General features: G+C 40.9%; 1 protein-coding gene across 5 annotated transcripts in view; it reads right to left on the reverse strand.

The window, feature by feature from the left end:
• Positions 1–12,083, reverse strand: part of UBE2U (ubiquitin conjugating enzyme E2 U) — a 376,214-nt gene that overhangs the window by 246,558 nt on the left and 117,573 nt on the right. For 4 of the 5 annotated variants that reach the window (XM_085602383.1, XM_085602382.1, XM_085602384.1 and 1 more), the window contains exons 2-3: positions 11,434–11,536; positions 2,535–2,616 (exon numbers count right to left, since the gene is read on the reverse strand). In XM_085602383.1, coding sequence (XP_085458509.1) covers positions 2,535–2,616; positions 11,434–11,499 — 148 coding nt within the window. In that variant the 5' untranslated portion in view covers positions 11,500–11,536. Of the gene's footprint in view, positions 1–2,534; positions 2,617–7,171; positions 7,370–11,433; positions 11,537–12,083 lie in introns of all 5 variants that reach the window. The other variant, XM_085602386.1, reaches the window with a different exon arrangement.

Here is a 12,083-nt window from a genome sequence, read left to right on the forward strand (position 1 = left end):
CATGACACAGGGACAAAGACGACCATGAAGACGCTGATGGACATGGAAAGAAATGCATTTCCATCAGCCTCTTTAAGGTTGCCATGGTCCCACACTAAAGTCTCCCTGCATCCCTTACTGCCACGCCAATTGGAAAAGCTAATTGTGTGAAGGGGTGGAAACAAAGGGAGGAATGGGAGTGTCCCTAGCACAGGAAATGATTGTAAGAGTAAGGTTGTTTACTCTGAGGCTGCGACGCGCTCTTACAATGCCTCAGCACATCTTCAAAGAAAGCAAACTAGCTCAGTAGTGCAGCACAGGCTGCTGGTGCTGCCCCAAGGACCGCTGGTGCTGTTCACGGAACCGTGCCAGATTCCTCCATGTTGGTGCCGTCTCACAGTCTGAAAAAAATGCAGCTGTCCGTGTATCCAATGAAGGGGCGTAGCTTCAGGGGGGGTGTTTGGGGTGTTACACCCTACTAAGAAATGTATTTTCTGGTAAATATTTGGATACAGGTGCTGCAAGTCGGGTATGGGAAGAGTATGGGGAGGAGTCTGTCGGATTTCACCAAAAACGTTTACATGCTAAGAGACAAAAACCCTCTGTCTTTTTTAAAAGTCTTCGAAAAATAAGTTAGGTTACAAAATATTGTATTTTTCCTAACTTAGTACCCCAACCAATGCGCATTCCTCTCCCTTTTCACTGCCCCTTAAGCCCCTCTCATGCGCCCTGTTAGTGTTATAATGTATTTTAGCATTAAATGCTAGCCTGATTGTTGGAAAACCCGAAGCTCCCTCCCCCCAATCTTACATACCAAGCTACGCCCCGATCCAATGATTGCAGTTGACAGATGAGCATACACGCTTGCCTCACTAGCTGGATTGATAGAGAAAGGCGTGCTATCCACTAGGATGCTCTCAGCTGTCCAGCACACACAGGGTCGGACAGGGTCAAAAAATAGACACGGGCAATAGTGGCCCCCATTAGCAAACCAGATAGCTAAAAAGTGGCCCTCGTTTGCATTAAATTGAACTTGTGAAGACACGTTGTGTACGGTGGCCACCTTTCCAAGAGATAAATACAGGCCATTTGTTGTTGTTTCAAGTATCTGCAAAAGCCTCGCTGCGATACTAAATAGGACTGTACACAAAATGATATGTATTCATTTGTAACATTACTTTTCTGTCTTTGTTTACTTTAATTGTTAGTAAGGGATCTTTAACGCAGCTCTAGAACTCATTTTGCATAGCTTTCTATTTACATTTGCTGTTTGACGTATTTAAAGACAAAGGTTAAAAATACTGGTTTATGGTGATTTTGCATGTTTTTGTACAGGAATAGTAGTGAAGCAGGTAGAACCCGGCCATGTTTCAACCCTAGCTTGATGGATGATTTGCAATGAATGGGAGACGGCATGCATGTGTGCTTGCTGCAGGCAATGTTTATGGTAATATCAGGGAAATCAACAGTAAAAACCGGCCCGCGAGGAAATAAAACAGGCCCACAGACCAGCCCATCCGGCACTGCCTGATTGCTAAGGAGGCCAGTCCGACTCCAGTAGCGGCTGGCAGGGAATGAGGGTGGAGAGGCGGGTGTGAGGGGGGTGGTGGTAGGGAGCGGCGGGGGGGCAAAATAAACATTAAAAAAAATTCCACTTACCTCTTGATCTGTCTGCGTCTCTCCTCTCTCCGGAGAGTACTGGAACCAGGAAGCACACACCTCCCCATAGCCAATCATAACGCTGCAATGCAGCACTGTGACTGGTCTGAGCACTGTAGATCGGCGCTCAGATGGGACTAGAGGCCTGGACATGTTTCCCACTAGGATGTGTAAAGCAGCCTGGTGGGGAACATGCAAAGTGTGCATGACTGTTTGGCCGGGCGAAGATGGCTGGCCAAGCAGTCATGCGTTTTGGAGTGTGCAAACCACTCCTACCCCTGTGCCTCCAGCCCTGCCCTGCCCTGACCCAGCCCGAAACTGCAACACATAAAATGATAATAACTACGTTATTACCATTTTATTTTTCCTGCTCAAATAGCAGTGGGGCGACGCTCCTCCACCTTAGCTCAGGAGCCACCCCTGTCCGACCCTGAGAGCCCAGATTAGCAGATTCATGAGCACCGCAAAAGCCACAGCCCACCGGCCAGTGGAGGGAGAGGGAGAACGTCAATGGAGCGACACTCCTAAGCTAGGACTGCTGTTACCCAGCTTCTTCTCATGAGACAATGGCGGAGGAATTTGGGTTTTTTTAATCGTTTTTCAGCCATTCTGCAAATACTGGCATAGAGTATGCTTCTCCTTCAGTACAGGCGAAGGTATTTTTCGCCTCCCTACACGGTATTGGTTCTTGGTTTCCACCGCAAACAACACAGTACTTCTGCCAGTACCAGTAGTCATTTCAGAGAACATCCATATGATATTTTTTGTGCTCTGCACCGTTTGGTCAGACCTAAATAATAATTCATCAATTATGGAAACACACAGGTCATTTTCGTTATAAAGGACCATGTCTCCACATCCTGCACACGAGAATTTCCTGTTCCTTTAGTACACACCTTCCCAGAGTGAATCCTTAAGACCCTGCACCTTGGCAATCCATTCCAGGAAATTGTCAGTTACAGGCGTTGCAGAAATGCCCTGAAATGAAAACATAATAATGCAGGTGTGATGAGATTACAGGTCTACTAGAAAGGTACAGAAAACATTAAAGGCTAACCTTCTAAAAATATTTGCAGGCAGTTTGCAGCTCTTAAATTACTAATCTAGCACCAATATATGCAACATGTCACACTGAAAGGTTTTTTAATGAACATTTATTATTGAGGAGGCAAAGGAGAAACATTTCATACGCATCCGCAGTGTGCCTGCAAGTGAGGTGGTCATGGAGGTTGGAATGGTGAGCATGAAGACTATGGATCGATGAAGTGGAATATGATGGTAAATTATTGTTGCTGCCCTAACCTGATCAGGAGCTCCTTCCTCTTTGTGAATGAGACCTGTGCTCGTATCACTTGCAATCGACTGGGCTCACATTATTGAAAGGCAAAATTGAACGGGGTAGAGCGACAACACAAATCCTTGTTGTCTTATAATGCTATTGTTGCCAGTCCCTTCAATCCCATCTTTGGCAGCACATGAGCTGACAATATGGTTGCATCGCAAAGCGTCACCAGTAAATTTCAGTGTTTGTTAGGTTTTGGATTGTAATTCCCACCAAAAGAACTTTTTTAAGGGAACTGTAAATGTCGCACTCCAGACCCTACTTCAAGATGGGGTGGAGATGGTGATGGTGTCAAATGAATGGCTGAAACCTCTGCCAGCTGCAAAATTCTACCATGCAGGGATAGGATGGTGGTAGTCATTGCCTGATTCCAGCATGGCCAATGGTGAGGCCGGAAGGAGGTGGAATGGGACTGCAGTTTCATCTCCCGGCAGACACTGGGATTTCACCTGAAGTATGCAAGGAAGTCTCAGGGTTAAAGACCGCGATCTTTTTGATCCCCAGGTATTCCCTTGCGATACCTGTGCGCCCAGAGCGTGATCTTTTTGATACCCAGCCCTGGGAAACCCTGATGATTTCCATCAGTTTTCCAAGCATGCAGAGAAGAGTTGTGGAATACTTAGATTTAGATGTTATTGTTTCTTTTCACAATTAATCAAAATCATTCATTAAGAGAAAGACAAAATATAAATATGATAAAATATATCACAACAGCAGTCACCAGCTAATTCAGATAAAAAGAACCCATCAATATGATCAAGCATAGTACTTTTGGACAGAAAAAAGAAAGTCAGTGCTGGCGTGTAACTGATGCAAATATGAAAGATAGAAAGAGAGTTCCATCTATCCAAAAATCCTTTTTATCTTTAAAAAAGTTGTTTTATAGTCCAAGTCAAACAATCGTGAGTAATTGTGAGGTGCATAATGTCGCTGAAGATCTCGAGGGAGATCGAAAAGAGATGAATTAAACAGTAACATTTCTGTTTACTTGGTTTACCTTATACCCTCCCATTCCTGTATATTCCATGAACATATTTCTCATCCTTTTCATATTTTCCTTATCGACTTTTAAGTAAAGTATGATGTTGTCAGCGAAAAGTTTGATCTTAGATAAACCAGCTAGTGGTGGGGCTATTGATTCATCATTGTCTATTCTTATTATTAATTGCTCAATAAAAAAGGTAAACAGTACTCGGGACATAGGGCAACCCTGACCTGTACCCCTACTGATTTTCACCACGCCTGCTTCGTTTGAGTTAATACTCACTTTGGCCTTTGCATCCTGAAAAAGATTTTTAGGCATGGTCAAGAATAGTTTGGGAAAACCGAATTTCATACGAATAAAAAACAATGCGCCCCAATTGACCAAACCAAAGGCTCTTTCTGCATCCATCATCAAGATGGCTGCCTTCTCCGCATTACATGAAAAATAGTCAATTGTTGAATTAAAATACTAGTGTTCACAGATATTTGCAGACCTGTTAAAAAGCCACTCTGGTCCTTATGGATCGAATTTTTAGCCAGTGGAATGACATGCGTAGTCTAGATTTTTGTAAATAATTTATAATCTGAATTCAGAAGACTTATTAGTCTATATGAATTGACATCGGTTACACTTTTATCTTTTTTATTAAAATGAACAATTATTGATTCTTTGAAAGATTTGGGGACAGCCCTTCCCTCCGTAAACTGATTAAACAAACTAACTAAAAAGTGAAGCAGTTCCTTGGCAAATTTGTTTTAAAATTTCTCTGGGGATATGTTGTTATTGCAGGCTTGGCCATAAGGCTTATTTGTAAGTGCACACGCTACCTCTGCAGTCTGCATTTTCTCCAGGACGGCCTCGCTTTGTTACCTAACAACTTGCGGTAATGTAAGGGTATTGAAACACTACTCTAATCTGGATCTTGGAACAATCTAGGTTTTTAAACACACATTTCGATAGTGATCTCACTGCTTTCTTCAACTGTAAGGTGAGTATCCAGGTTCACAATCATATCTATTGCCTGCCTAATCTTTCTAAGTTTTGTCAACCATACAAGAATTTGCCAATATGTTCACTTTCCTCATAAGTTTTTTGTTGGCGCTCTCTATGACTATATATCTCACAGATCCTGCATGGCTCTGGCAAGCTGTTCTTTTCTCATCTGCATATTTCCGGTAGTCATGGTGGAATTGACAACACCATCAACCGCAGCCTGCAGCAAATAGACTCGAGTATTGTACTCTCTGTTGCTAAAGGTCTGATAAGGTACAACACGGCCACGAAAGGCAGTCTTGAAGGACTCCCACACTACTGAGTCAACGGCTGCACCTCGGTTGATCTATAAAAACAAACTCATTAATAGAACTTCTAGTATTTTCTAACCAGATCAGGTCAGAAAGTAGAGAATTATTGAATTGCCATCTAAGTCTATCTTTTTGATGGACGCTCAACTGAAATTGGAGCGAGACTATAGAATAATCTGAGAACGCAATGGTCCGGATATTAGCTCCTCTCTACTAAATTGAATGCGTAAGGAGAAAGAAATCCAGACGTGAGGCTGAGTTAAATTTTTGTGAGAAGCAAGTATTTTGAATATATATTGTGAATATTCTATACGACATGGCTCAATCAGTGAAAAATTGTCTTATAATGCTACAAGGGCTTTTAGTGCACAAGGCTTCAGTTGTTTTTTTGCCCCTTGGAGGTATCTGATCTTGAATGAAGTTGAAATTGTCCCCACAGATCATTGGCTTCTCAGCGGGCATTGCTAGATTGTGTAATTGTACTAACGGCTCTGTGTTGTCGCTGATAGGGCCATAATACTGGCCATAATACTTCACCAAGTTTAAAGGAGTTGCCCAGGACTGACACCTTGACCCACAACCAGCGCCCTTCAGGGTCTTTGATCACATCCTGTATTTGCCAACCAATAGTGTTTGCCAATAAAATTACTACTCTTCTCAGGGTAGGCCCAGCTGATGCAAAAATTGAATGTGAATATCTTCTAGAAATGAAGGACTTAGGAAAATTATCCTTAAAGTGAGTTTCCTGAAGAAAAATAACTTCTAGGTGCAACCAGTTCATCATAGCACGATGTTTACGCTTGTTTAGCATCTCATTGGCATTTCATAAGACAATCCTAACCTTTTGCATCATGAGGTTTGCCAGGACTTTGTCTTAATAGCCGCCTCCATTGCTTTCTCTCACTATTACTGATCTACAACAAATTGACTGAACCTTACAGAAAGAAATCTTAGATATGCTACTAGTCATTTTCTGTGCTTGTGATACATCTACCCCCGGCCCCTGCCAACAACCCTGATGGGGAGGTGTACCCACCATCCTCCCTATCACCCCCTAACTCTCTTCTTGGGTGCTGAAGGATTAGCCACTGTACGTACAACCTCAAAAGCCTTGTGTTGAGGCAGCTACTGAGCCATACAAATCCCCTACATGGTTGGCATTTGTGTCGTCAGGCGATAAAGAGTCTAGACCCACTCAGGATTGGTCCCCTATTTGTTTGATATATCAAATCCTGACTACATCTATGTCTTCACTGAGACCAGTCCTTGAACAATCCCTGCAGGAACTGATGAGCATGCATCTTCTAACTTGGCTAGAGAAAGAAACAGATGTGGGCACCACTTCAATTATTTTGCTAAGCAGGCCTCTAGTTCAATTCATGCAAGCCATTTAATATCATGCCAATCTCAATCCCTACCAGAAACCATATTGGCAGAAATCTGGAATATCAAGGCAATTCAGGCTCAAGAAACAGTGGCACAATATCAAAGATTATACCAAATAGACAAGCTTATGCAGTATATACAGGAGCGAATACAAGAGGTTGAGCAAAGGGTATCTGAACTTGAGGATCACTCTCTAACTTGGGACAAGTATATCGCCATCAATCAAAAAAAGTTGTGGGACTCTCAGAACAAAACTGATGAGATGAAGAGCTACGCAAAAAGATCAAATTTGTGGTTTATGGGGATTCGAAAAGAAGCTGAAAATATGGGGAGTCATGAAAGTACTCTCCAGTTTATGGAAACTATGATTAAAACATACAACCTTGAAAATGCTCCCGCAGATCTTACTATCATGATGTCCCACCAGGTCCCAGCTCAGCGTCTTACCAATTCAAAATATCCCTGCATGATTATTGTGAACTTTGCAGACTACCGCATTAAGGAGAGTATCCTTACCAAGGCAATTCAGAAGAAATCTTTCTTGATAAAACACAGATTTGGGTCTTTTCAGACATATCCACTGCGGCGGCCCACCGGCGGAGAGACTTTCTAGGGTTAACTGGACAATTTAAAGCAGCTGGTGCTCAGGCTTCAGTGGTGCAGCAATCAAAACTGAAAGTTTTGTTCAAGGGCCAATTACATCTATGTGTCAACCTAGAAGAGGTGCAAAATGTACTTCAGAAAGTTAGCAAGTTAGCAAGTTAGAAAGTTAGCAAGCTGCTAGTCTAATTATTTGCACTAAGGTACTTTTCTTTTATATAGTACCCTAGAAGTGACATCCAGCTAAACTTAGAAGCAGTCCAGAGTGACAAATATTAGGGTGGTTTATAAACTTGAAAGGAGGTTCTTTCTCTTCCGTTCCACTCCTGTTAGAATAGATAAAAGCTGCTACAATTTGCATTAAGGCACACTCTCTCTTTAATGTGGGTGATACGTATTAGGGTGGGGGCCTGGCGCTATATTGTACGGTTGTTCGTAAAAGTTATATCTGTTAACCCATGATATAGCCAGAATTGTTGAACCATCCGAAATATTGTGTATCTCACGAACTGTGATATTTAGTACAGTCATGTGAGTTACTATATTCAAAGGATTTTCAATTATTTTCTTTTTTGTGCTAGGATGTTTGGTAAGGAGGCCGTCTATTAATATCCAAGCATTCTATCCGAGTCCACAGAGCCTTATTTTTACTTAAGTATTTTGTATTCACTGAATTATGGTTTAGTCCTTCCTGGGCGTTAGAAATGTCGCAAATATAGGTATCTATGACAGGACAACCACAATATAATGTTTTTGAACTAGGCATAGTTCGCACTTTAGTTTACAGGGAAGTAAACTGCTATTATCCTTCTTTGCACAAAGGCACTAAGGCACCGTCTTTTTTAATTTATTTAGTAGGCAGGGAACTGGGCGGTGGTTCATACAATTAGGATTCAAAAACCATATTGGCTATTGTAATTTTGTACTCTGCTGTTGAATCATGGTAAATGTTGAATACATGACCAGAACTGTTTTATCTGCTGAAACATATCAGTTTGCATAAGGCACAGTTTTCACTTTAGCTCGTAGTAAACTGAATATTTATGAAGTTAAGCTAATGAGTCCTGGCTGATTTGCACTTAGCACTTTCTTCATTTCTATGTTATTCAATGAGTTGTCTGGAGCATATTCAGGTACAGTAACAGGGCACCCAAGAAGATCCAACCAACCTGATTCACGATTTTTGTAAACAAAAGAGCCATATGTGAGAGTACGTATCAGTATGCATTTGATAGCTTTGCAAATGCAAGATTTGGACCCGATAGGTTTTTAAGAAAGTGCTGAAATGCAAAGATGAGAGCATTTGTGTAGTTACCAATGCTTCAATTTGTGCAGATGAAAGACCTCAGTCATTTAGCCATGCTCCAAGATATTTGATGTTCGAAGCTCTTTCAACTTTCTGACCATTGATGACCCTTGTCCTGCACTTGATCTTCCTTTTTCTGAAAACTAGAATCTTAGCTTTTGCTAAATTAATGCTAAGCTTATTGACTTTGCAATAATCTGCAAGGCTAGTCAGCGTTCTTTGCAACCCAATTGCTGTTTGGTCCAAAAAGACAGTTTCATCGACGTATTGCAGAAGGTGAAGTCTTCTGCCTACAATTTAGAGAGGGAAAGCTTTAGCTGAGCTTAGGTGATCTTTGTAGTTGGTACAGGTTTAAAAGTAAGAAGGCCAGAATGCAGCCCAGCTTCAGGCCCCTGTTTGTGTAGATTATCGCTGATGTGGACCATTTATTAGATACTCTCACTTTCACCCAGGTCTTAGAGTAAAGGCTCATGATATCAGTAAAGAGACGCAAAGGAATGCACCAAGCTGATTGTTTGACCCAAAGCTACCTCTAACCACTTTGTCGAATGCAGTGGCAAAATAAATAAATAAAAGCACTAAAAAGGGAAACTGCACGCTTTTTAATCGACTGGTTTACCAGTGCCCTTACATAAAACAAATTGATCTCCACCCCATTGCCCTATTGAAAGCCTGTTATGTGGCGGCAATAATTTTCTTGTGATTTACCCATTCCTCAAGATCTTTGTTCAGGATTTTTCAAAAAGCACTCCCCCTCACATCTAATAGGGCAATGAGACGGAAATGTTCTGGCTTATTAAAGGAACCCTTTTTATGATTTGGAACTAGGAGGGAACCCCACCAACTCTCCAGTACCTGATTCCCAGTTAGACAATGATTAAATAGAGGGGTTAACTAACTTGCCCTTTCTGATTTTGCAGCCTTACAAATGGTAGATGGGAGACCATTTGGGCATGGAGCGCCAGCCCAGGTAATAGGAACCATATCCTCTGTAAAGGTTCGGCAGTGGGCACGAGCTCTAGTCGTATCTTGGTTAATAGTTGGCACAGGCAGCGGAATGAGAGAGTCAACATACAGTAAGGAAATTTATGCTAATCATCCAGATGCTGAAATGTTAAATAATTTTCTTCTTTGCTGGCCCTCTGTCAGATTGTGAACCCTGAGCCAAAATGGTTTAGAACCCTTTAATTTTATTGCTTGGAAAATGGCATTTCATTGCACATCATGCAGCTGCTATTTTTATTCATACATGGGACAAGTATAATTTTAAGTTCCTTTTCAGGGCTAAGTTTGCTCTATACTTATACACTGCCCTTCTACATCTGCTTAAGTATCTTTTTAGCAGTAAGAAATCATGATTTTCCGAAGGACAAAGAGGATTAGATCAATGTGCCTGAGGACCTGACAGGGGAGAGGAAGGATCTTTAATAGCCCATTAATACATTCAGACCATTCTTCAATTAATTGTTGCAATTCTTTTCTCGGGGACAGTATTCTTGCATTTGCTCAATCATACTAACATTTGAGTCTACAACACACACGAGCCTTCTCACAATGTCCACTCTGATTGATGTCCCAGCATGATTTCTTTGTGCAAAGTGGCGGTGTTCAGAGGAAAAGAGCAGGACAATATAGCATGATCACTTATGAGGATATGGTCAATTTTACAATTTATGACACAGGGAAAATGCTAACTCGTTATCCACAAATATTCAAGTGTTGCCAATCTTTGGTGCAACATGTGATTGTAAGCTGCACCTTGCTCACATGTGCTCCTGCCATTCAGTGACCTCAAACCTAGGATGTTCAGGGCAGTTGTTAGTGTAATGCAGAGATTTGAGCTTCTAGTTGGAAGAGTTACATTTAATGGCTGAATTTTCCATAACTTCTCTTCAATATCAAGCCATTTTTGATCATTCTAACGGGTTAGCATTGAAGTCACCCATTAGCAGCCATGAAGAATTTAGGTTCTTAGTGTATTCAATATGTCAATTAAATACTCTGTGGTCTCCCTTTTCTTATCCGGATTGGGATTTATAGATATGTTTGCGAGGGCCATGGAACTGAGGGGGAGGTTTTGCTCAGCCGATGAGGTAAGTTTGAATATGATTATCACCCTTTTAAGTTCGGCAAGTTAGTGGTGGTGAGGCCCAGTTAATTATGTACATGTATTGAGAAGCCACCTGAAAGATGACCACTCTTAGCCGACCTTAGTTCTGGAGATTGATTCTCAGTTAGAAGTTGGAAGAGTTACTAGCTAGAATATTGACGGCCACAACGTCATAAAGATAAATATACAGGAAAACAAAGATTTACTATTCTGAACTCCCCATACATATGCACTTTAACCAGCATGAAAGGTAGGTAAATGTGGAATACAGTAAATCCAATCTATATTTTACTATATGTACTCTCGTTCACTATATTGTGGTAGTCAATATTATGCTATCATATTTTTAGGACATTATTTTCCTACACATTACTCTGACATATCCACTAAGAATATGAAATAATACTTTATAATTGATGTGTTCCAAATATTGCACATGAGGTATTACTGTATAATCTGGCTGCTTTCTGGATGTTACCTTCTTCTTGTTTATCTTCACACCCTGACCTGGACATGGGCTATAGTAGGCTGCTTGGATCAATTAGTTGGTCTTGGAGCCAAGGTAGCCCTCGGTGTGAATGTTGCGCTTTATGAGTAATAAACCAAACGTAATCCTTACTTTTGTAAAGAATGGACTCTTGTTCTCAAATGGGAAGATTAGTGTTCTACGGTATGGACATTACAAACTTTCTCTGCCTTCGGCTTTTGCAAAACTAAAATAGTCAGTGGTAAATTAAAAAAATAAGTTACCATGATACTTACATAAAAGTTGGATTCTTGGAGTTCGGTGTATTCTCTTTCCAGAAGCAAGTATGCTCTGGAGTGCATAGCTGATATGGCCTTGCTAAGGCTTCAAAAGGAAAACCTTCGAGAACAAATAAGAGAGCAATATTTTGTTGTGATTTGTCATAAATACAAGAAAGAGTAAATTAATGAATTTCCTCTTACGGGACATATCGCATCAACAACATTTGATACATTCTTTCTTACTTTGTTCGTTTGGACCACAGATACTCAGAAATCACACACTCGGATAATTAAAAATATCAGTTACTTTTGTTCATGTGGCCTCCTCAAGAAGTCAAAATGTCCTACAACACACATTAAAACCTTTGTTTTTTTCACAATCTCTTGTTGAATATTGTATAACGCATAGAAGATGTGGTGTGTGTTAAATTGCCTCAAAATAAGAAAGATGATGAAAAATCAGTGCTCCAGTAACCACAATCTTTCATTATCTTTAATAAAATATTTTTTAATACTTTTTGTGATTCCTATTAAAGTGATAGCTAGGGTAGAAAGGACATCAGGGTATTGTACACAGCAACAGAATACATAGCCATCATGTGAGGGTAGAGGCATGCCAGTACTTTTGCAATGATCAGCGACAATAAATGCATACATATAGAGGC

The sequence above is a fragment of the Triturus cristatus genome, chromosome 4_2 (assembly GCF_964204655.1).
Source record: "Triturus cristatus chromosome 4_2, aTriCri1.1, whole genome shotgun sequence".
Classification (NCBI taxonomy): domain Eukaryota; kingdom Metazoa; phylum Chordata; class Amphibia; order Caudata; family Salamandridae; genus Triturus; species Triturus cristatus.